This window comes from Chiloscyllium plagiosum, unplaced genomic scaffold (assembly GCF_037043375.1).
Source record: "Chiloscyllium plagiosum isolate Xiang-an unplaced genomic scaffold, Cpla_swu_hap1 HiC_scaffold_22, whole genome shotgun sequence".
Lineage (NCBI taxonomy): Eukaryota > Metazoa > Chordata > Chondrichthyes > Orectolobiformes > Hemiscylliidae > Chiloscyllium > Chiloscyllium plagiosum.
In genome coordinates, this window is record NW_028270160.1 from 61,199,078 (window position 1) to 61,224,957 (window position 25,880).

General features: G+C 45.3%; 1 protein-coding gene across 1 annotated transcript in view; it reads left to right on the forward strand.

Moving 5' to 3' along the window:
• Window positions 1-15,521, forward strand: part of LOC122560947 (leucine-rich repeat transmembrane neuronal protein 4-like) — a 419,629-nt gene extending 404,108 nt beyond the window's left edge. Inside the window, exon 3 of the mRNA XM_087999121.1 lies at window positions 12,048-15,521. Coding sequence (XP_087855247.1) covers window positions 12,048-12,248 — 201 coding nt within the window. The 3' untranslated portion in view covers window positions 12,249-15,521. The remainder of the gene's footprint in view (window positions 1-12,047) is intronic.
• The last annotated feature ends 10,359 nt before the right edge of the window (window positions 15,522-25,880 follow it).

Sequence of the window (25,880 nt, forward strand, 5' to 3'; positions counted from 1 at the left end):
ATGTACACTCAACAAAAGTGGATTAACGTCCTGTTTGAAACATAAAACCCCAAAGTGTATCACCTGTACCATATCTCTGAGGCATAAAACACAATTTACTATTATTTCCATACTTTTAATTTGATAGGGTAAGATGTTTCTTGAAGACAGCTCTAGCTACAAATGCCTTTGATAGATGACCATTAATTAACTGCAATGATTTTTTTTTTCTCTACAGTACCAACTTTTTAATTAACCTTATTCATGAGAGTTTGGCACAACCTCAGGGGTGTTAATATAATGTGTATATATCTAAGTAGCTGTGAAAGTGTGGTCTCATCAACATAATGGTATCACCTCCATTCATTTCCCTCCCTGTCTAGTGCTAGTTGCTTTGCTCATGGTTTGTTTCCTGACCCTCACTAATTCTACATACATCATGCTCATACAATGTTAAATATTCAGTACACTATCTCTATATAAATGACATCATGTGTCCGTGACCAGAATTCCTGGCGTTCCAAACTCTAATACGTCCTTTAGGCATATTTAATCAATGAAGCACAGGAGGAAATAAATTCACATTTCAAGTGGTGGTCGACACATCACTCTGCAAAACCCATTTGAGAAATAATTAGCCTTTGCTTATCCCTGTGTTAATTTAAAAAAATTGCATGGTTCATTACAAATTAGCTCAAGTAATCCCCAATAATAAGCCATAGGTTTTAGGGTAAATCCATTATGTGATCTGAAGAATCGGATTATGCTCTTCAATTTGGAATCTCGGATTATCCATTGTCATCATTTATTTCCCTGCCGTCAGTCACCAGAGGACATACTTAAACAATGTCAGCCCCTCTCCCTCTCTCCCTGCCCAAGGGGGCCCAATTCATTTTAAGGTGAGATTTCAGACTGTTAACTAGTCAAAGCTTGATTACAACTGACACACAGTCATCATTGCTGTCCTTTCATCAATCATCTCTTACGAAGCATATCACATTTTGAACTTAGTTTTCTTGTAGCAGGGAAATGGCTAATGGAAAGTTCTCTCTGTATGTTTGGTTAGCTGTGCCAAACACTCTAAGGTTCGTCCTTCATATCTGAAGAAGTCTAGGTGCAAATTTACAGTCAGTTCTTGCAGTTACAGGACCTTTAGCTCAAAGTGATTGAGCTGGAGGCATTAGCAGCAAACATAAGGCAGCATTAAGGAGGGAGAAATATACCTGCAGACTTTATGCCAGAAAGCAGTAAAACACCCTTGTGACAGGGACTTCTGATTTGATCAGGGAAAGGAGGGAGTGAGGCACATAAAGGCTCCCAGAGGGCAGGAGACTCCAGCTTCACAATTATCCCACAGGTTTGAGGCTGTCTCCGTTGGTTTGGGTGAGAGTGGGGACTGCAGGGCTGGTCAACTAACTCACCATTGTCCTGAGCGACAGGAGGCCAGGATAGCGGGGAGTAAGGAAGAATGTAACAGGGACGGTATAGGACAAGGGAATCATACTGTTCTCTATGACAAGGTATCATAGAATCCTTACGGCGCAGGTCGAGGCCATAAGGTCCACACTGACCCTCCAAACAGCATCCAACCCAGACCCACCCACTGACCTAACTTTGTAATCCTGCATTTCCCATTGCTAATCCACCCAGTCTGCGCATACCTGGGCACTCTATCATGGTTAATCCACCTAACCTGCACATCTTTGGACAGTGGGAGGAAACCAGACACACGGAAAACGTGCAAACTCCACACAGATTGTTACCCAAGGCTGGAATCAACCCAGGTCTCTGGCGCTGCAAGGTGGCAGTGCTAACCACTGAGCCACTAGGTAGTGGCACTAGCACTGAGGAACGTGTGCCAATAGGATGGTCTCCACCTGAACTATACTGGGACTGGTGTCCTCATGAGCTGCATAACAAGAGGAGTAGAGAAGGCTTGAAGTTACAAGGGGATCTGAGGGATTAAGTTTGGGTAATTTGAATAAATCAAGGAATAGAGTCAAGTCAGGAGAGCAAATGGTAATATAAAAAATGAAGATTAGCGGATGGCATGAAGAGACAGAGAAAGCAATGTAATTACAAGCGATTAAATTAATTCATATCATTTAAGAGAATAAATATGATCTAATATTCATACAGAGCTGCATATGATAGCAAGGATTGAGTTTTGAATATTGAGGGACATGTGACGTTCAAGAATCAGAAGCTAGCTAAGGATGGAGAGGTAGTACTGTTAATTAAAGATGGTGCAATAACATGAAATACATTACAGATGAATTAGTGAAAGAGATCAGAATGTAGAATGGGTTTTAGTGGAGTTGAGAAATGATGTAAGAGAGAAGTCACTGACAGAGTTATCTACAGGCCCCCTAGCAGTCATCATGTTGGAGGAAAACATATGCGAAGGGAAATATTGAGCGCTTGTGATAACAGCACAGGTATAATTATGAGTGACATTAACTTAAGTGTACACTATAAAAAATCAGGTTAGCAAAGGTAGCCTGGATGAGGAGGATATAGATAGATTATTGGAGCAGAATGCTTTGGAATCGAAAGGAAACAGGACATACTAGACTTGATATTGTGTAATGTAACAGGATTAATCTATTACTTAAGAGTAAAGACACCTCTAAGTAACACTGATCATAATACCAGTTTGAAAGGGAGAAGAATAAACATTTTCATCAATTATGTGTGCATGAAAGCTGACTCAGCTGAAATGGACATTGGTATTAGGTGAAGGGATACAAAAGTCAAGAAGCAGTGACAAATATTTAAAGGGGCATTTCAGAATACTCAAAATTAGTCAATTCCTACGACAAACAAAATTGCAAGGGGAGGATCCACTATGGGGAATAATCGGTAGGGAGTATGGGTGATGTGATGGCTCGGTGGTTAGCACTGCTGCCTCACAGTGCCAGGGATCTTGTGGAGTTTGCACCTTCTCCCTGTGTCTGTGTGGGTTTCCTCCCACAACACTAAGCTGTGCAGGTTCGGTGGATTGACCATCTTTGACAGGAAGAATAATAAAGCAGGATATTATTTAAATGGTGAACAATTGCAAAATTCTGAAGCACAAAGGAACCTTGGTGTTCTGATGTATGAGTCTGAAAATGTGAGTTTGTATGGGCAGTGAGTGATCAAGAAGAAGGTTAATGGGATGCTAATCTTTACTATGGGAGTAATTAAACAGAATGGTAAGAATGTTATTGTAGTGATTGTAATCAGTAGAATGGGGCTCAGTTGGCTGGGTCATTAGTTTACAGAGCAGTGTGATGCTAACAGCATGGGTTAAATTCCCATCACTGGTTTGAGGTTAACATAAAGGACTCTCCTTCTCAATCTCTTCCCTTGCCTGAGGTCTGGTAGCCCTCAGGTTAAATCACCACCAGTCACTTCTCTCTAATAAGAGAGTAGCCCCTATGGTCTGGTATTTCCATGACTAACCTGCACATTCCTACACACTATGGACAATTTAGCATGGCCAATCCACCTAACCTGCACATCTTTGGACTGTGGGAGGAAACCAGAGCACCCGGAGGAAGCCCATGCAGACACGGGGAGAATGTGCAAACTCCACGCAGTCAGTCACACAAGACCCTGGCTGTGTGCGGTAGCAGTGCTTGCCACTGTGCCACCCCATTGAGGGACACACCTTTGGGATCGAGCTGTTCTCCAGTTATCCAGGGTTTGGATGGTCTAGCCCATGACTCAATATTTCAGACTTTGTATGGATTTGGATATTTTCCTTGCAATTGACATGAAACTGCATAAGAAATCTCAATATTAATTATAGTCAGAAGGTCACAGAGTTATAATTAAATTCCATCTAAATATTGATAATTAATTAAATTGAATCCAAGCAATAAACTGATATATAAACACCAGTGCAGCTGATTCTAAATGATGCGTTTTTTTAAAAAAATCATCCTTTGGATAGAGGTGTTGCTGATAAGAGCAGAATTAATTGCCCATCCTTAATTGCCCTTGAACCGAGTGGCCAACTGGGCTATTCCAGAGGCCAGTTAAAAACTGACCCCACACCGGGCGGTGGGGATCCCCAGTGGAGGGCTCTCTACGCGGGAGTCCTCCCCCTTTCTCTCGGGGATCTGGGGTGGAGGGTGCTGCACGCAGCGGTCCCCTGCAACCGCAAATTGCGGTGGTTCACGGACTCCCAGCCCAACTGCTTGTTCTGTGGCTCTGTGGAGTCCGTGGACCATGTATATATTGGGTGTGGGCATTTGCACTCCCTTTTTGATTTTCTGAAAAACCTTCTCCTCTGTTTTTGGCTGCACTTCAGTCCCACACTCCTGATCTTCGGGCACCCGGTACGGAGGAGGGAGGGCAGGTCTGAAGACCTCCTCGTGGGTCTGCTCCTGGGCCTGGCCAAACTGGCCATCAACAGGTCGAGGCAGCGGGCCGTGGAGGGGTCGTTAGGGCCGACTGCCTGCCCCTCTTCCGCGGCTACGTTAGGGCCCGGGTGTCCTTGGAGAAGGAGCACGCGGTGTCGACCAACACCCTAGAGTTGTTCAGAGAGAGGTGGGCGCCGCAGGGAGTGGAGTGCATCATTTCTCCCTCCAATTCTATTTTGATTTAATCCCTGCCCTCCCCTTCACTGTTTGAGCTCACAGCATTGCCTTTTGTGAAGGGCACTGCTTGTCACTGGCCACTCGGGTGTTTTCCTATCTTCCTGGTGGTGGAAATTGAATAAAGATTTGTACACCTTGTGTAAAGAAAAAAAAACTGACCCCATTGCTGTGGGACTGGAGTCACATGATGGTTGGACCAGATAAGGAGGGCAGATTTCCTTCCACAAAGGTCATTGGTGACCCCAATAAATCTCCCCCAACAAATTTTCCCCAACAACCTAACTGACGATCATTATTACTCGGGCCAATATTTCACTATTTCAGCTCCTTTTATCCAGCGTTTTGTCTCACCCGCCCAGTAACATAACCACTGTGCAAGCTTCCTCATAGGCATAAAGCCTGGCTTACTGTGTAATCAGTTCTCAGTGCTGGATGTTGTATCTGTGTGGGTGGAGCAGTAAACTGATCAAATCTGTCAGAGTGGATCTGTAATCATTTCATTCCCAGCCAGTGATCTGGTGAATAGCCCGATCCCAGATATCCATGCAATAGGAACATTCCCAATGCTCCGTTTTGATAGTTGGAATTTTTACTGAGATCACACTCAATAAACATTTCAGTGTCACTTTAAATTATTCATCATTTCTGTCGCTCCATGCACATTTATATTGAAATGTGTTATTTTAAACTTTCTCCTGTCACCACACTAATAGATTTGAGAATTCCTGCTACAATCTCCCTTCATTATTGAAGCACAAACTCTGTGACTGATGAATATTTCAGAGGATGAGGAAGTTTTCACTAGTCTAATCAGAAGTTTATGTTTTATTTTATTCCAATGTTTGCATTAAGTTTCAATTCATTAAGAGATTATTTTTTTCTATGTTGAACCGTAGCTTGTGGTGATTTAAATCAATCCTCAAGGAGCAGGGAAAGGTTTGTTAGGCTGGGGGATAGTAAAAGATTATTACTCAGCAGAGTGGGTTGTCATTTCCTGGTCCCACGATGAAGATTAAACTGCTGGAAACTATGAATTAGGATGGTAACACCACTCAGGCCATTATTATCCACTTGTGAAAGCCTCAATGAGAGAGATGGGCTGCTAATTCAAAACCCAGTTGCAGGAAAATAAAAGATTTTGACTATTGCCAAAGGTAGGGACATATTGTCAAAGCTTTTGTCTTCCACTTCTCAGGACTTCAAGTTGAATTCATGCTAGAAGCAACATATATTGATAGAGGGATCAATCTTCTGCTGACGAAAGGCCCTTTTCCTGAATTATATAGAAGTATGTGTGATAGCCTGGTGCATTCCTCATGATAATGTCTTTACCAATCAGAATTCACTTGCCAAACAGTCAGCATTTCTTTTTCCTGTAGTATAAATTGAAGTTCCCTTTGACAATTGGCATTATTGTGTGAGTTCAGGATGAATTCAGGATGAACAGCTCATCTCTTTGACCACAATACCCAAATTCCCTACCACCAAACAAGTGTAAAATATTTTATAAGGGAAATGTGTGCAATTGAAATAAAAAGGACCACAAATTCACGAGAGAGAAGGAGATGAGGGAGAAACCCAGAATGGGACATTGATATTTTCTCCATTTGTCAATACATTGGAGGGAAATCTAGTTGAACAAGTGAAGGAGCGAGGAATGGGGAGATGTGATGAAGGAGGAGGAACATGTGAAGACCAACAGGGCCAAAGTGCTATGTGTCAAATTCTTTACATCAGCAGATTGACCTTACTCCAAAAGGACAGGGACCAATTCGAGGGGAGTGCAGATAAAGAGCTTTTCTTTTATTTTCATGTCAGATTTGTTGTTTTTTATTATCTCAATGTAAACGTGTTTCTCCTCCTACTTCTGCCTGTCACTCCCAACAAAACTATCACTGTAATTTGGCCTACAAAAGCCCAATTCTATCAGGGATTTAACACAGACAGCATCCCAGCCCTAAATCTCAGTTCAAGCAATCCACCTTCCCACCCACTGCATCTTGCAAAGTTCTCCTGACCCATGTCATGTCTTCAAACCCTTCCAGACATATCGATAAGGGGAAAGAATGAAACAGTCTATAAAGCACCTTATCATTTGGGATCTCAATGTAAAAGGGCAACAACTCTTTGAACTTTTGCAAATTGTTCCAATGAGTGCAGAATGCAAAAATTTGACATTTGGGGAACCATCACTCTTCCATTTTGTGGACAGCAGCGGCAGCTATTTTGCACCCAGAATGCCCCGCAGTTATTGGTAACCCATTTTATACTTCCTGTAATGTTAATGAGATGACTTCAATGGAAAGAAAAGTTGAGAGAGAAGTAAAATGGACTGCTGACTTATTGATTTTACCTTATCCTTCAGTCAAGGCGCATTGAACAAACAACAAGATGACTGGGCCACTTATTCTGATTTTGATGATGCTAAATATTGGCCACATACCATGGATAACTTCTTGCTCTTCTAGAAATACTCTCATGGGATCCTTCCAGTCCACCTGGAAGGACCGATGAAGCCTCAGTTTGACTTATCATGTAAACCACGATGCCTCCAATTTCCTCAGTCCCACACAGAATCATCTTAAAACCCTGAGCTTGCTGTCACCTCCTTTCACTTCCCCACTGGCCTCAGGAAAGAGCCGGGGAACTTTGCTTCATTTCAGGCACAATATGAATGCAAGTTATACTTTGACTGTTCAACTGAACAGCTGAAGGTCAATATTGTATCGGAGTGTCGCTCAGAAAAGGCACAGCTTGTTGAAGGTTTTCATCTTACATTCATCCTGTTTCATGAACAAAAAATACAAAAGGCTCTTAAATTGGCATTCTTGCAAATTGTCCTTGTCATGCAAAAGGAAAGGAATCGACAAAAACATGCCTTTTGTCATTGATTCTCAAGTTTATATATAGAATCCCTACAGTGTGGAAACAGGCCATTGGCCCAACAAGTCCACACTGACCCTCCACAGAGCAATGCACCCAGATCCATTCTCCTACCCTATCACTCTACATTTACCCCTGACTTACGCGCCCCAACTACACATCCCCTGAACACAATGGGCAAGTTTTTGTTGCAAACGTTTCGTCCCCTGGCTAGGCGACATCATCAGTGCTTGGGAGCCTCCTGTGAAGCGCTTCTTTGATGTTTCCTCCGGTGTTTATAGTGGTCTGTCCCTGCCGCTTCCGGCTGTCCGCTGTAGTGGTTGGTATATTGGGTCCAGGTCGATGTGTTTGTTGATGGAGTTTGTGGATGAATGCCATGGCATGCCATTCCTAGAGGCATGGCATTCATCCACAAACTCCATCAACAAACACATCAACCTGGACCCAATATACCAACCACTACAGCGGACAGCCGGAAGCGGCAGGGACAGACCACTATAAACACCGGAGGAAACATCAAAGAAACGCTTCGCAGGAGACTCCCAAGCACTGATGATGTCGCCTAGCCAGGGGACAAAACGTTTGCAACAAAAACTTCCAGCTCGGCGAACAGAACCACAGCAATGAGCACCCGAGCTACAAATCTTCGCACAAACTTTGAACTATGGGCAACTTAGTATGGCCAATTCACCTAAACTGCACATCTTTGGACTGTGGGAGGAAACCGGAGCACCCGGAGGAAACGCATCAGACATAGGGAGAACGTGCAAACTCCACACAGACAGTCACCCGAGGCTGGAATCGAACCCGGATCTCTGGCGCTGTGAGGCAGCAGTGCGAGCCACTGAGCCACAGCACTGCCCACACTGCACCGGAGCTAAGCCATTCCTGAATCTGGGATAGGTTCTCTGTGGTAACGTGATGTCAGTTTCAGCGTTATAATGAGAGTTTAACATGGAGCTGGTAGGATTGGAGACACTCCTGTGTGTGATTATCTGTCATTGAGCTGGTGGTTGAAGATCCCATGGGCACCATTGGAAGGATAGCACCACCTCCAGAAACTAACCCATACCCAATAGATCAACCAGTCATGTAGCTCATTGCTACCTGTGGGATGGTGATGGTATGGAACTGATTCATTGTCAGCGGCACCTTGGAGATCTTCACTGAAGTAAGTGACTATAAAAATCTCTCAACAGTGACACTAATAGATATTTGTCAGTGAGAGTCTCAATGGATTATAGAGAAATGAAGTTGGGACAAGGATTAACAATGATAGAACAGGTTTGGTTAGTGTTGTAGAACAAGAGACCTAAGAAACCTAAGGGTTCAGATACATAATTCTTTGAAATTTGCATCACAGGTAGACAGGGAGGTTAAGAAGGCATTTAGCACACTTGCCTTCATTGCTCAGACCTCTGCATATAGGTGTTGGGGCATCACATTGAGGTTGTACAGCACATTGGTGAGGCCTCTTCTGAAGTACTGTGTGCAGTTCTGGTTGCCCTCCTATAAGAAGGACATTATTAAATTGGAGAGGGTTCAGAAAGGATTTACCAGGATGTTGTTGGGAATGGAGGGTTTGAGTAATAAGGAGAAGCTGGATAGGCTGGGACTCGGTTTCACTAGAGCATAGGAGGCTGAGGGGTGACCTTATGGAGGTTTATAAAATCATGAGGGGTGTGGATAAGGTGAATGGCAGATGTCTTTTTTTTAATCTCGGTGGGGGATTTCAAGACCAGGGGGCATATTTTTTAAGGTGAGAGGAGAAAGATTTAAAAATGACATGAGGGGCAAGTTTTTTACACAGAGAGTGGTTCATGTGTGGAATGAACTGCCAGAGGAAGTGGTGGATGTTGATACATTTGCAATATTTAAAAGACATTTGGATATAAATACATGTCCTTACTCAGCGAGTCGTGAGTTCATGGAATACTCTGCCAGTAGCAGTGGTGGACTCTTCCTCATTATGGGCATTTAAGCGGGCATTGGATAGGCATATGGAGGATAGTGGGCTAGTGTAGGTTAGGTGGGCTTGGATCAGTGCAACATCGAGGACCGAAGGGCCTGTACTGCGCTGTATTCTTCTATGTTCTATGTTCTAATAAGAAATGTTTGGAGGGAAATGAGCCAAATGCAGGCAGGTGGGTTGAGTTTAGTTTGGGATTATGGTCAGCATGGGCTGGTTGGATTGAAGGGTCTGTTTCCATACTGTATAACTCTATGATTCTATAAATCTATGGCTGAATAGCTGACTGTTCTGATGAAGAGTCATCTCGACTTGAAAATGTTAGCTTCCTTTCTCTCCATGAATGCTGCCTCACCCACTAAGATTTCCAGCATTTTCTTTTTGTTTTCAGTGCTATTCTTATGGTGGTATTTCTTTGCAAACCCCTTTCTCTGATCTCTGTTCTCATTATCAGACAAAAGTCACCAGACTTTCACTGGACACTGTGTCAAACATTGGATTATTTCACCTGGATTGTCTGTTTATAAAAATGGCATCTACATTGTTGGTCTTGGGGCTAGATAAATTTCGCTACATCTCAAAACTATTGAGACACAATGTGTTGCAGAGAACCTTTGATTTGACATTACTTTTCACCAAGAAATGTAGTTTAAGGGAGAGATTAGGACACTGTGTTTTCCACAGAAGATTTTAAGAACTTTAAGAATAAGAATCAACGATGAAAGCAGAATTATAATAACCTTGAAATGGAGAGCAGATAAATATTTGAAGCATAAACAAATATTAGCAGAGTTTGGGATATTTGGGGTGGCTCAGTGGTTAGCACTGCTGCCTCACAGCACCTGGGACCTGGTTCGATTCCAGCCTCAAGCGACTGTCTGTGTGGGGTTTGCACATTCTCCCTGTGTCTGCGTGGGTTTCCTCTGGGTGCTCCGGTTTCCTCCCACAGTCCAAAGATGTGCAGGTCAGGTGAATTGGTTATGCTAAATTGCCCGTAGCGTTAGGTGCATTAGTCAGAGGGAAATGGATCTGGGTGGGTTACTCTTCGGAGGGTCAGTGTGGACTTGTTGGGCCGAAGGGCCTGTCTCCACACTGGAGGTAATTTAATTTAATTAAATAAATGGGCAGCTCTCTCAGAAGAGAGGTGATCTGTTCAATGGCTATCATCGATCCTACTGCTCAGGCTTTGTCAAAGACAAGAAACCTGCAGATGCTGGAATCCAAAGTAGACAGGCAGGAGGCTGGAAGAACACAGCAAGCCAGGCAGCATCAGGAGGGGGAGGAGTCATGTTTTGGCATGAAGCTCTGAGTGGGATTTCAAGGGCATTATCCACCTGCCATAGACCCGCCATCCTCGCTCCTCAAAACATGCTACCTGACCTGCTGAGTATTTTTGGCTTTTTTTTGTTGCTTTCATTTCAGGGTTCAAGCAGCTGCAGCACTTTCACCGTCACAGTTTTAAGATGTGAGGTTCTCCCAGCATAAGCACCACTTAAAGGAAAGACAGAACTTACGCAGTTAATTTTTTTTTTATTTGCCAGTAGGACCTGAGCATTGCTGGTTGCCCAGAATTTATTGCCCACCCCTAGTTGCCTCGTTAGGTCATTTCAGAGGGTAGTTGACAGTCAACCACATTCTAATGGATTATGAGTGAAATGTAACCCAGACCAGGTAAGGATGGCAGAATTCCTTCCCTGAAGGATATTAGTGAACCAGATGGGGTTTTTCTGACAATGATTTCATGGTCATCGTCAAAATTCTATTGAATTAAAATTCCATCATCTGCCAGGGTGGGATTTGACCCCAGGTCCCCAGAGCGTGAGCTGAGTCTCTGGATTAATGGTCCTGAGATAATACCACAAGGCTATTGTTGCCCCATTAATAGTAGGGCCCAGAGGAGTGTTATTGAACGGGCACCCAGGGTGCAGGTACTTTGTTCCTTGAAAGTGGAGTTACAGGTAGAAAGGGTGATGATGAGAGCGTTTAGTACCCTTACTTTCATTGGTCAGTGCATTGAGTACGGGAGCTAGGACCTCATGTTATGGCTGTACAGGACATAAGTAAGACCACATTTGGAATACTGTGTTCAATTCTGGTCTCCCCTCTATAGGAAGGATGTTCTTATTAAACTGGAAAGGATACAAAACTACATTTCCCAGAATATGTCGGGACTGAAGGGTTTGTGTTATAAGGATAGGTTGGGACTGTTTTGCCCCAGAGCACAGGAAGCTGAGGGGTGACCTTACAGAAGTTTATAAAATCATGAGGGACATAGACAAGGTGAATAACAAAGGTATTTTCTGCACAGTAGGGATTCCAAAGCTAGAGGGCATGGGTTTAAGGTGAGAGGGAAAAGATTTAAAAGGGGCTTGAAGGGCAGCTTTTTCACACAGACGGTGGTACGTGTATGGAATGAGCTGCCAGATGAAGTGGTAGAGGCTGGTACAATTACAACATTTAAAAGGCATCTGGATGGGGACATGAATAGGAAGGGTTATGAAGGACATAGGCCAAAGGTTTGGAAGTGAGACTGGATCAGTTTGGAAACCTGGTCAGTGTGGACGAGTTGGGCCTGTATGGCTCTTTGAGTTGTGTCTTCAAGTGTGTTCTGTTTTCTTTCATTCTAGATCCCCATCGCCATGAGTGTCTCATCCTTCCTCGCCTATGACCAGCCAACGCTAAGCTATTGCGGAGCACATCAGGGACACCAGGCTCATAAGCAGTACAAACTGCAACCCCAGGAGGACAACGTGGGAGACAGCCAAAGGGAAGCCGGGACAGAACTGAGCACAATAGCCACAGTGACGTGTTCTGTCAGTCAGATCTAGGAGGCCTGTCGGAGCCTGACCCAACATGACACTCTTCAGCTTCTGGCCATCCACAAGAGTGAACTCAAGGACGGCAATACATAGACTGTTGATAAATACTGAGTGTACCAAGGTGTAAGTCATTAAGTAAATGTGGAGATCCTGCTATCTCAGATCAAGCAGAAGGTATCGTCGACTTGACTGAATCCTTTTTCTTTCGCTGCGGTTTGTACTGACTTTATCTGTGGAGTATTTTTTAAAAGCGAGAAAGCAAAGAGCTTGTACAGATTTTATTCGGGGTCCTTGTCTTTAACAACCCACCTGTATATACTTGAGCTATTTAACATGGTGTAAAGATACAGTATTTTTCATAAAGAACACGGTTTGAAATGACAAAAAAAACCCTAAAATAGCTAATGTCAGTCGTGCACTTATTTTCAGCTTGTTCGCCTTTGGTGTCTATGGAATTGGAATGCTAATTGAAGATTGTCTTGTGTTATTTAAAGACTGTTCCTCAAAGGAGATTTTCTTTTGTAAAAAAAAGAGATAAATAACTATTGCTTTCATTTTTTAGCCAGTTTTCTCCGCAACACTGACTGAAAACTGCAGAGTGCAAATCACATTCACGGCACCGTGGTATTTGTCTTTAAGTGTATGTGGTAATTACACTGAACAAGAATTATTCAGTGATCGTTTATATGTATTTTATTAACCTCAGCTGGAAAATGTAATTGGCTATTTAGCATTTCTCAACAGACTTATTATGAGTTTCTCTAACAGGCAATTGGGACCTAGTTAAAAATTATCCTTCTGATGCAACTTAGAAATAATATGCAACAATTATAAATTTTCTAACATTTAACATATGCCAGTGTTGTAAAATTTGTTTATGGGTAGTCAGGGTAACAGAGATGGCGTGGCCTGGTGTTCATTGTCTTGTGTCAGTCCCTGTAGTGAAGCTGGGAAACTCACTGGATTGTTAGCTTTCCTTTAGGAGTTAGGATGTTGTGTTTGTGGGTGGCATTGTGGCTCAGTGGTTAGCACTGCTGCCTAACAGTGCCAGGGACCGGGGTTCAGTTCCACCCTCTGTGTGGAGTTTGCAAATTCTCTTTGTGTTTGCGTGGGTTTCTTCCCACAGTCCAAAGATGTGCAAGTTAGATGGATTGGCCAGAATAAATTGCCCCGTAGTGTCCAGGTGGTCTAGCCCTAAGAAATGCAGGGCTGTAGGATAGTTGGGTGGGATGCTCTTTGGATAGCTGGTGTGGATGTGACGGGCTGAATGCCTTACTCCCACACTGCAGGGATTCTAGGTGTTGGTGAGGCCACTTTTGGAATACTGCATTCAGTTCTGGTCACCCTACTGTAGGAAGGATGTTACTAAACTCGAAAGAGTGCAGAAAAGTTTTACAAGGATTTTGCCGGGACTGGAGGGTTTGAGCTACAGGGAGTGGCTGGGTAGGCTGGGACTTTTATCCCGGAGTGTAGGAGGCTACGCGGTGACCTTATAGAGGTTTATAAGATCATGAGGGGCATAGATAAAAAGAATAGCCAAAACTTTTTTTCCCCCAAGAGTAAGAGAGTTCAAATCTAGAGGGTGTAGGTTTAAGTTGAGAGGGGAAAGATTTAAAAGGGACATGAGGGACAACTTTCTCACACAGAGGGTGGTGCATGTATGGAAAAAGGTGCCAGAGGAAATGATAGAGGCAAGTATAATTACAACATGTAAAAGACATTTGGACATGTACATGGATAGGAAAGTTTAGAGGGATGTGGGCCATACTCAGGCAAATGGGACTAGATCAATTTGGGAAACCTGGTCAGCATGGACGAATTGGACCGAAGGGTCTGTGTCCATGTTGTCTGGCTCTGTAGCAACACAAAGCCAGTCACCTGTCCACCAGTTATTTTCCAGGTGACGTGGCCTGGAAACACGAGTCAAACTGCATCAGCTCCCATCTCCCTCCATCACTGGTGCTCAAAGAAAGGGAAGGCATATTGTGAAATTAACACCAACCCACCAAAGCAGCAGGGGCTTCATTCGCCATAATGACCATCCCTCACCACCAACAGACAAGATAAAGCCTACAGTTAATGACATACAATCACGTGCCTCAGAGTGAACAGCAGTATCGTCAATGCAAAGACTGTCCTGCTTCAGCTCAGACTTAGTTAGTAACACACTTGCCATTGGAGATGGAAGGAAATTGTCACTTTAATCCAATTATAATTCATAATAAATCAATCCAAATTAATATTTAATCGTACTCTTGCCCTTTAAATCAATTAAAGTACCTTGCTGTATAAATATTGATTTTCCTATGGCACACATTACTTTAAACCAATTATGTTCCCAAAGCATCTTTCCCTTTAAATTGATTATTTCCCAGAGTGCACTGCTTCCACCATGTTCCCACCATGAGCCTATCATGGTGATTGCTGTGGGAGTTAGAGGAGACCTGTGGGAGTTGGTGGAGGTACACACTGCAGGGTCTTTTTTGATGAAACGAAGCACAACATTTCACTGGGTGTGTTAGAGCAGAAGTCAGGCCCAGGTGGCTCAGTAGGCCGCGGTCCCTATTTATTTCACAATCACAAGGGACTGTTAGCACTCAGACAGAGCTCCACAGCAACCATTGCTGTAGCAAAGGTTGTGATCCCATAATATTGGCTCTTGACCCCAGGGGCATCTGCAATATTCCAATTTGGAAACCCTGCTGTTGCAGCTTCCCTTTTAAATCAATTATTTTTCTTCCAGTACTTTCCTGTTTAAATCATTCCATTTATTATCTCATCGTACCTGCCCCTTTGAACCAATTATTTCCCCATAAGTACCTCACCTCAAAGCCCTCTGAGAGGTTAATTATTTTTATATTCCCAGTCAAGCCCTTTTGCTGTTGATCCTCCTGCTGGAACCTCTGGTTGTCTTGTCTTCACTTTTTAGCTCTTGTGGCACAGCAGTAGTGTCCCTACCTCTGAAGTAAGGGGTTCCCGGTTCAAATCCCACCTGTCCCAGAGGTGTGTTGTAGCACATCAAAGTAAAGTCCTGCGGATGCTGGAAATCTGAAGCAAGCTCAGAGAGTGCTGGAGAAACTCAGCAGGTCTGGCAGCATCTGTGGAGAGAAAAACAAAGATGATATTTTGAGTCCGGTATTTTTCTACTTCACAACCGAAGGAACTCTGAAATGTTAACTTCGCTTTTCTCTGCACAGATGCTGCCAGACCTGCTGAGTTTCTCCAGCAATCTCATTCTCTGTCATAATACATCCAAACAGGATTAATATATTTATATTTTTAACAGTAGTTTCTGCATTAAAGTATAATAATGTACACTGTGGGCTCAGCATTGATATTTTTTAATCATTGAGTCAGAGACCTGGGGGTTCCCATCCTGTCTTGGAGACCTGAGCACAGGTTTGAGACAGATCCTATCATGACATTGCTGAGAAAGTGCTACACTCTCAGAGGATTTCTTTTAAGGATCAGAGAGGAAACAGAACCCCCAGTTATATATTTTGATGAAGTATATTTGGTGAGTATCCCCAGCCCCTGCAATTTCTGGGCTTATATTTGCTTCACAATCACCATCAATAAAGAAGAGCCTATATTTCAAAGTTCCACACTGGAATCTTTCTGTGTACAATTGGATGCCATATTTCCCCCCAAAACAACAGGGAAACGCTTGTTAAATGTACATCGGGTGAAATTTATTCCAGCCTTTCAGATTGGGTCAGGAGGTTCCTGATTGCAGGAAAACTGTTCCCAATCAGTTCAAGGTGCAACGTGCCCAGTGCAGGAGCCTCCACCCACTGTTAACAGAGCATTGATGCCATCTCATTCACAATCCAGGTGTGGCTGCGGACCTATCATCTGGCACTCTGGTTCCAATTGAGGGAACAAATGTTGCAAAGGGAGGGCCGGAGAAACTGTAAGGAACCAATTCCCTGCTGTCACTCGTCGGCCCACCCGCTGTGCCACTCCAATCCTGCATTCACTCACCTCAGGTCCCTTGTTGATGCTGGTGGGTATATAAGCAACAACTGCCAGATCTGCCACCTGGTGTCTGTGATGGTGGCGCAGGTGGGACTACCAACGCAGGGATTGCCACCCACCTGGGTCCTCTGACCCAGTTTGACCCGGTTAGGTGTCAAACAGCCCTTCAACGTGGAGCTAACAGACTGCCCCAAGGGCATCATGGTTTCCCTTTCCCCAGGCCAGTTAAATCCTGTCTGTTATTAATTGTTAATTATTCAGAGAATTGTTAGTTTGTTCTTGTAAGTTCTAACCTACTTTCTCTCCCATTTTGAATGGAGTGGACTGACTCTGATAATGGAGGCAACGTTTAACCCTTCAGTAACTGCTATGTCATTTATTATGTGCAATTTTAATAATTTGTAATTCTTCCTTTTGAAGTTTGCAATTGCAGAAGGACCACATAGCTTTGAAAGGCCACAAGATAAATTCAGGACTGGGATGAGGAAGAGCGAGGAGCACTTGCAACAGACTCCTTGAGAGTGTCACTGAGGTGAAAATCCCTGAGTTATTTTAGGGCATGCTAAGGTTGGCAGAAATGTTGGGATTTTTGTGAATAGATGTAGATACACCAATAACTTTAGCCTTCCATATTTGTGCTCTGAGGAGATACTGAGTCACAGCTGGAGATGTATGGGGTTCACATTTGGGTGGCATGGTGGCTCAGTGGTTAGCATTGCTGCTTCACAGCACCAGGCACCTGGGTTCAATTCCAGCCTTGGATGATTGTCTGTGTGGAGTTTGCATGTTCTCCTGTGTGGGTTTCCTCCAGGTGCTCCGATTTCCTCCCACAGTCCAAAGATGTGTAGATTAGTTAGATTGGCTGTGCTAAATTGCCCATAGTGTTCAAGGTTGCACAAGATTGGTGGGTTAGATGTGGGGTCACAGAGATAGGGAAGAAGATGGGATACTCTTCAGAGGGGTGGTGTGGACTCAATAGGCCAAATGGCCTGCTTCCACATTGGAGGAATTCCATGAATATCCTTCACAATGCATAGAAGGGAGGGGTAGCTGAGGCGGTGAGTATGACACTGGACGGTAAAAAGAGCATTTAGTAAAGAGTAACCAAAAAATACTATATTGGTTCTTCCACAAAAATTGTCCTCATTCTCCTCACACCTCGACCTCACTGACTGAGCTTGACCCAGCAAATAATAATAAATTGATGCCAAGGTGATGCAAGTTATTTACTTGCAAAATACAAATCTGAAAGAAAGATCATGTGGAGTACCATGTGCTCTCCTGTTTAATGTTAATGTCAATGGATTTAAATGGGAATGTTGTGGCTATGATCCATGGCCTCATTGTTCACCCAACCCCCCCCCCACCCCCATATACCACATGTCTCTAGGGCATGCCCCTGGCACTTCACATTTTAATTTACATCAGTTATCGTTCATTTACATTGGCTTTTTTTTAGAAGGAGACAGTGGCAGTTTGACTGGACTCCTTATGTAAAACCCCAAGCTAATTTTCAATGAACATAGAACATAGAACAATACAGCACAGAACAGGCCCTTCGGCCCATGATGTTGTGCCGAACATTTGTCCTAGCTTAAGCACCTATCCATGTACCTATCCAATTGCTGCTTAAAGGTCGCCAAAGATTCTGACTCTGCCACTCCCACAGGCAGCGCATTCCATGCCCCCACCACTCTCTGAGTAAAGAACCTACCCCTGACATCTCCCCTATACCTTCCACCCTTCACCTTAAATTTATGTCCCCTTGTAACACTCTGTTGTACCCGGGAAAAAAGTTTCTGACTGTCTACTCTATCTATTCCTCTGATCATCTTATACACCTCTATCAAGTCACCCCTCATCCTTCGCCGTTCCAATGAGAAAAGGCCTAGCACTCTCAACCTATTCTCGTACGACCTATTCTCCATTCCAGGCAACATCCTGGTAAATCTCCTCTGCACCCTCTCCAAAGCTTCCACATCTTTCCTAAAGTGAGGCGACCAGAACTGCACACAGTACTCCAAATGTGGCCTAACCAAGGTCCTGTACAGCTGGAACATCACCTCACGACACTTGAATTCAATCCCTTTGCTAATGAACGCTAATACACCATAGGCCTTCTTACAAGCTCTATCCACCTGAGTGGCAACTTTCAAAGATCTATGAACATAGACCCCAAGATCCCTCTGCTCCTCCACCTTACTAAGAACCCTACCATTAACCCTGTATTCCGCATTCTTATTTGTCCTTCCAATATGGACAACCTCACACTTGACAGGGTTGAACTGCATCTGCCACTCCTTAGCCCAGCTCTGCATCATATCTAAGTCTCTTTGCAGCCGACAAAGGCCCTCCTCACTATCCACAACTCCACCAATCTTCGTATCATCTGCAAATTTACTGACCCACCCTTCGACTCCCTCTTCCAAGTCATTAATAAAATGGTTGTAAGTTCAGAGTAATGATTCATCATAAAAATCCATCTGGTTCACTAACGTCCTGCAGGGAAGGGAATCTGCCATCATAACCCGGTCTGGCCTACACATGACTCCAGACCCACAGCAATATGGCCGACTCTTAACACTGCTCTTGGCAGTTAGAGTCATAGAGTCATACAGCATAGCCAGTCCCTACTGGCCAAGTTTCCCAAACTGAACGAGTCCCATCTGCCTTGTTTTTGGCCCATATCCCTCTAAACCTTTCCTATTCATATACCTGTCCAAATGTCTTTTAAATATTGTAACTATACCTGCATTACCAGTTCCTCTGGCAGTTCATCCCACATACGAATCACCCCTTTGTGAAAATGTTGGCCCTTAGGTTCCTTTTAAATCTTTCCCCACTCACCTTAAACTTATACCCCCTAGTTTTAGACTCCCCTATCTCAGGGAAATGATGTTTGCTTATTCACCTTACCTATGCCTCTCATGAGTTTACAACCTCAATAAAATTACCCCTCAACCTCCTATGCTTCAGGGGGAAAAATGTCCCAGTCTATCCAGCCTTTCCTTTTCACTCGAATCTCAGTAACATCCTTGTAAATCTTTTCTGAACCCTTTCCAGTTTAGCAACACCTTTCCAATAGCAGGGAGACCAGAATTAAACGCAATGTTCCAGAAGTGACCTAACCAATGTCCTGCACAGCTACAACATGACCTCCCAACTCCCATACTCAATGGCCTTCTTTCAGGGGGAGATGGATAGACTGTCGAGAAGCAAGGAGGGGTGAACTGTTATCATGGGCATTAGGTAGGAATGTGGATTGATCAGATCCATTATGAGCTTTTTGAATGACACAGAATTGCGAGGGCCTACTCCTGTCCTATCTTGTGCACTGAGACAGTTAACGGAGTCCGTCATGCCAAAACAAAACACATAATTTGGTGGAGAAAAGCAGACTTGCACTTAAAGGGTATATTTAAAGGGTATCAGGCATTGAGAGGTAGCATGTGGTTAAACATGTGAAAAATGTATCCCACCCCACCCCCAGTGACATGACACAGAAACATGACTGACTCCTTGTCTTGTAAAGTTGACTGAACGGAGCCTTTTCTCCTTTGAATCCTCCCACTTCCTCCAGACCATGGGTACACGTATGGGCCCCAGCTATGCCTGACTCTTTGTTGGCTACGTAAAGCAGTTGATCTTCCGTAATTACACCGGCACCACTCCCCACCTCTTCCTCCGCTACATTGATGACTGCATTAGCGCCACCTCGTGCTCCCGCGAGGAGGTTGAGCAATTCATCAACTTCACCAACACATTCCACCCTGACCTTAAATTTACCTGGACCATCTCTGACACCTCCCTCCCCTTCCTGGACCTCTCCATCTCCATTAACGACGACTGACTTGACACTGACATTTTTTACAAACCCACCAACTCCCACAGCTACCTGGATTACACCTCGTCCCATCCTACCTCCTGTAAAAATGCCATCCCGTATTCCCAATTCCTCCGCCTCTGCCGTATCTGCTCCCAGAAGGACCAGTTCCACCACAGAATACACCAGATGGCTTCCTTCTTTAGAGACCGCGATTTCCCTTCCCACGTGGTTAAAGATGCCCTCCAACGCATCTCGTCTACATCCCGCACCTCCGCCCTCAGACCCCACCCCTCCAACCGTAACAAGGACAGAACGTCCCTGGTGCTCACCTTCCACCCTACCAACCTTCGCATAAACCAAATCATCCACCGACATTTCCGCCACCTCCAAAAAGACCCCACCACCAGGGATATATTTCCCTCCCCACCCCTTTCTGCCTTCCGCAAAGACCGTTCCCTCCGTGACTACCTGGTCAGGTCCACGCCCCCCTACGACCCACCCTCCCATCCTGGCACCTTCCCCTGCCACCGCAGGAACTATAAAACCTGCGCCCACACCTCCTCCCTCACCTCTATCCAAGGCCTTAAAGGAGCATTCCACATCCATCAAAGTTTTACCTGCACATCCAGTGGGCAGCACGGTGGCACAGTGGTTAGCACTGCTGCCTCACAGCGCCAGAGACCCGGGTTCAATTCCCGACTCAGGCGACTGACTGTGTGGAGTTTGCACATTCTCCCCGTGTCTGTGTGGGTTTCCTCCGGGTGCTCCGGTTTCCTCCCACAGTCACAAAGATGTGCGCGTCAGGTGAATTGGCCATGCTAAATTGCCTGTATTGTTAGGTTAAAGGGGTAAATGTAGGGGTATGGGTGGGTTGCGCTTCGGCGGGTCGGTGTGGACTTGTTGGGCCGAAGGGCCTGTTTCCACAGTGTAAGTAATCTAATCTAATCCACTAATATCATTTACTGTATCCGTTGCTCCCGATGTGGTCTCCTCTACATTGGGGAGACTGGGCGCCTCCTAGCAGAGCGCTTTAGGGAACATCTCCGAGACACCCGCACCAATCAACCACACCGCCCTGTGGCCCAACATTTCAACTCCCCCTCCCACTCTGCTGAGGACATGGAGGTCCTGGGCCTCCTTCACCGCCGCTCCCTCACCACCTGACGGGTGGAGGAAGAACGCCTCATCTTCCGCCTCGGAACACTTCAACCCCAGGGCATAAATGTAGACTTCAACAGTTTCCTCATTTCCCCTTCCCCCACCTCATCCTAGTTTCAAACTTCCAGCTCAGCACTGTCCCCATGACTTGTCCGGACTTGTCCGACCTGCCTAGCTCCTTTTCTACCTATCCACTCCACCCTCTCCTCCCTGACCTATCTCCTTCATCTCCTTCCCCACTGACCTATTGTACTCTATGCTACTTTCTCCCCACCCCCACCCTCCTCTAGCTTATCTCTCCACGCTTCAAGCTCTCTGCCTTTATTCCTGATGAAGGGCTTTTGCCCGAAATGTCGATTTTACTGCTCCTCGGATACTGCTGTGCTCTTCCAGCACCACTAATCCAGAATCTGGTTTCCAGCATCTGCAGTCATTGTTTTTACCTACCTGAACGGAGCCTTATACATTCATTTATTTCTGCACTGCTCTTGTCTTTGAACAGCCAACTCTGCCCTCCTGGCCCAGATTCTCCCTCTTTGCTTTCTCAAACACAGGTTGTGCATTTGGTTTCTGAGGCATAAAATTAACCCAGGGAAAGAGGAAGCAAGTTAGAGAGCCGGGAGTGATGTGGAGCAGATCAGAAGGGGAGAGAAAAATATGGACGCTTCCGTAATGAGGCCTAACGAGAAAAAAGACAGAATGGGTGAATGAAATTAGTGGGGAGTTGTGTTGCAAAGAGAATTTCCAAACAAATACAGAGAACATGCAAAGACCAAATAGACAGGTGCAAAGGTTTGACCGAGCAGCAAAGTCTGTGTGACAAGCCTCACATCAGAGAGTCATCGGTGCTCTCCCTGGGAACAAAAAAAGCTTTTTTTCGCTCGCTGTAGCTCCCTCCTCCATTTATTGGGGCATCTAATTGACACAGCATCAGAGCCACTTGGATGGACTGTCAAAGAACCAATTAGTATCCACAGGCCAAGAGGGGCCAGCGATGGAGAGATAGCCAAGCCCAGATTGTGCTGAGTCAAGCCGACTTCATCAGGAGTTATGCATCAACTGTCACAATCTGCTGTAGGTCAAAACAAATTACTAAACTCTTACAGCAGAAGGAGCTGAGAAAACGGGAACAAGTCTGTAACACTGTACATGCTAGAGCCGGGTATGGAGACAGTTTTCCAGGAGAACAGAAACTGGGAAGGCTCTTGAGCAGCAGGGGAACAGTGGACCAGGAGTAGGGGTGCAAAGGTGGAGTACTCAGACTCACACAGAAGCATCCTGGCTCAGAGGTAAGGACATTGCCACTGCACCACAAGCTCACCCCTTTCATTTCTCAGACGCCTCACAATCCGAGCAGCTTGTTAAACTGCAGAGTGCTCTCTCAGAGTGCTGACTGGATATTTTCGCACAACACAGAATAGGCAGGGCTGGGTGTACTGAGGGGCTGGGGCTGCGAGGGGTGGGTAGGGGGGAGCACGATGGTGGGCAGACGTCACTCTCAGGCTGTGAAGAGAAGTGTCAGAGCCTGAGTGTGAGCAGGACTGACAGCCTGAGTGTGAGCAGGACTGAGAGCTTGACTGTGAGCAGGACTGAGAGCTTGATTGTGAGCAAGGGTCTGAATAGGAAAGTGAGCAGGGGTGAGAGCAAGGGAATTAGCAAGGATGTGAGCAGGAGTGTGAGCGGGAGTGTATAAAGGTGTGAAACGAAGTCAGTCGGAGTGTACAAGGATGTGAACCCAAGTGTGAGCGGGAGTGTATAAGGGTGTGAACCCGAGTGTGAGTGGGAGTGTATAAGGGTGCAAACCTGAGTGTGAGTGGGAGTGTATAAGGGTGTGAAACCAAGTCAGTGGGAGTGTACAAGGATGTGAACCTGAGTGTGAGTGGGAGTGTATAAAGGTGTGAACCCGAGTGTGAGTGGGAGTGTATAAGGGTGTGAACCCGAGTGTGAGCGGGAGTGTATAAGGGTGTGAACCTGAGTGTGAGCGGGAGTGTATAAAGGTGTGAACCCGAGTGTGAGTGGGAGTGTATAAGGGTGTGAACCCGAGTGTGAGCGGGAGTGTATAAAGGTGTGAACCCGAGTGTGAGTGGGAATGTATAAGGGTGTGAACCCGAGTGTGAGCGGGAGTGTACAAGGATATGAACCCGAGTGTGAGCGGGAGTGTATAAAGGTGTGAACCCGAGTGTGAGTGGGAGTGTATAAGGGTGTGAATCCGAGTGTGAGTGGGAGTTTATAAGGGTGTGAACCCGAGTGTGAGCGGGAGTGTATAAAGGTGTGAACCCGAGTGTGAGTGGGAGTGTATAAGGGTGTGAATCCGAGTGTGAGTGGGAGTGTATAAGGGTGTGAACCCGAGTGTGAGCGGGAATGTATAAAGGTGTGAACCCGAGTGTGAGTGGGAGTGTATAAAGGTGTGAACCCGAGTGTGAGTGGGAATGTATAAGGGTGTGAACCCGAGTGTGAGCGGGAGTGTATAAGAGTGTGAACCCGAGTGTGAGCGGGAGTGTATAAAGGTGTGAACCCGAGTGTGAGTGGGAGTGTATAAGGGTGTGAATCCGAGTGGGAGTGTATAAGGGTGTGAACCCGAGTGTGAGTGGGAGTGTATAAGGGTGTGAACCCGAGTGTGAGCGGGAGTGTATGAGGGTGTGAACCCGAGTGTGAGCGGGAGTGTATAAGGGTGTGAACCCGAGTGGGAGTGTATAAGGGTGTGAACCCGAGTGTGAGCGGGAGTGTATAAGGGTGTGAACCCGAGTGGGAGTGTATAAGGGTGTGAACCTGAGTGGGAGTGCATAAGGGTGTGAACCTGAGTGTGAGTGGGAGTGTATAAGGGTGTGAACATGGGAGTGTGTAATGGTGTGAACAGGATTGTGAGTCAGGATGTGCTCAGCACTGTGGGCAGGGCTATGAACAGGGAGCTACAAACAGTGTGACCTGTTCTGCCATTCTCTCCTCTTCAAGACACACTGCTCATTTCTTGACTTTCTCTTCCCTTTCCGTTTGCTTTGGCTCTCACCGCCCAGCCTTCAGTCACTTCCCCTTCCCCTGTCGCCCACTTATTGCTGCAATTCCCCTTCTCCTATTCCCATTCTCCCCCATTCCACCTGTTTCAAACCTTTTCCACTCCTGATGAAAGGTGATTGGCGTGAAACATTAAATCTGTTTCTCCACAGCTGCTCCAGACCCGGATAATCATTTACAAGACTTTAGTTTCTCTGCCAATTTTCACAGATTCCAGACATAAGGTTCTTTGATGAATGTAATATTTTGACACTGATACTGATGGGGAAACTGCCCTGGTTGATGAGAATGGAGCCTGCACACCTCCTCTGGTGTCTGCTGTGACTCAGAGGATAGCAGCCTTGTCCCTAAGACAGAAGGCTGTGAGTTCGAATCCCACTCCAGGACCTAAGCACAAAATCTCAGCTGCCAAATCATTGGGCACCCCATGCTGAGTGTGGTACTGGGGATTAATGTGGAAGACATCAAGGGTGACATGTTTAATCTTCCACCAATTAAGACTATTAGGTGAGTAACAAATACCCACCTAATTTCCTCTGACTGTCTGATGGTATTGAACCCATGTCCCCTGAGCCACTAGCTTATTAATCCAGTGGCAATATTGCTGTCTCTTCCTCTACATCATTCTTCACATATTCCCTCCCCACTGCTTCTCCAGTAAAATGCTCCCAACCTGAACTGAGTGAACAGGTTATTGATCCCAGGTCTCCAACTAACATCTCACACAGAGTTCCCCTCTCTCTGTTGGCATCCAGTAAAAGTTAAAGCTGGCCTCTCTGAAGCTATGTATATGTTGGGAGACTGGTACAAAAATGCAATAAACCCTATTCAACCATTCCCCACCCCTTGGTGTTGTCGTCATAGAATTGTACAGCACAGAAACAGTCCCTTCAGTCCACCCCATCCGTGCTGACCGTAATCCCAAACTAAACTAGTCCCACCTGCCTGTGCTTGGCCCATATCCCTCCAAATATTTCTTATTCATATCCTTACCCAAATGTCTTTTAAATGTTGTAATTGTATCTGTATCCACCACTTCCTCTGGAAGTTCATTCCACACACAAACCACTCTCATGTCCTTTTTAAATATTCCTTCTCTCAGCTTAAAAAATATTCCCCGTAGTCTTGAAATCCCCGACCCTAGGGAAAAGACACCTGGCATTCACCTCATGACTTTATAAAGCTCTAAAAGGTTCCATCTCATTGTCCTATGCTCCATTGCCAAAGGTCCCAGCCTAACCAGCCTCTCCTTATAAAATCAAACCCTCCAATCTCAGCAACATCCTGGTAAATCAGGGTGACACCGTTGCTCAGTGGTTAGCACTACTGCCTGACAGGGACCCAGGTTCGATTCCAACCTCAGGTGACTGTGTGGAGTTTGCACATTCTCCTCGTGTCTGTGTGGGTTTCCTCCCACAGTCCCAAGATGTGCAGGTCAGGTGAATTGGCCATGCTAAATTGCCCACAGTGTTAGGTGCATTAGTTAGAGAGAAATGGGTCTGGGAGGGTTACTCTTCGGAGGATTGGTGTGGACTGTTTGGGCCGAAGGGCCTGTTTCCACACTGTCGGGAATCAAAACTCTTCTGTAAGTACACAGGGAGTAACTACATCAATGTTCAGCTCACCAGAGGGTGTTGTTGTGAGGCAATGTGTTGTGCTACAAATGA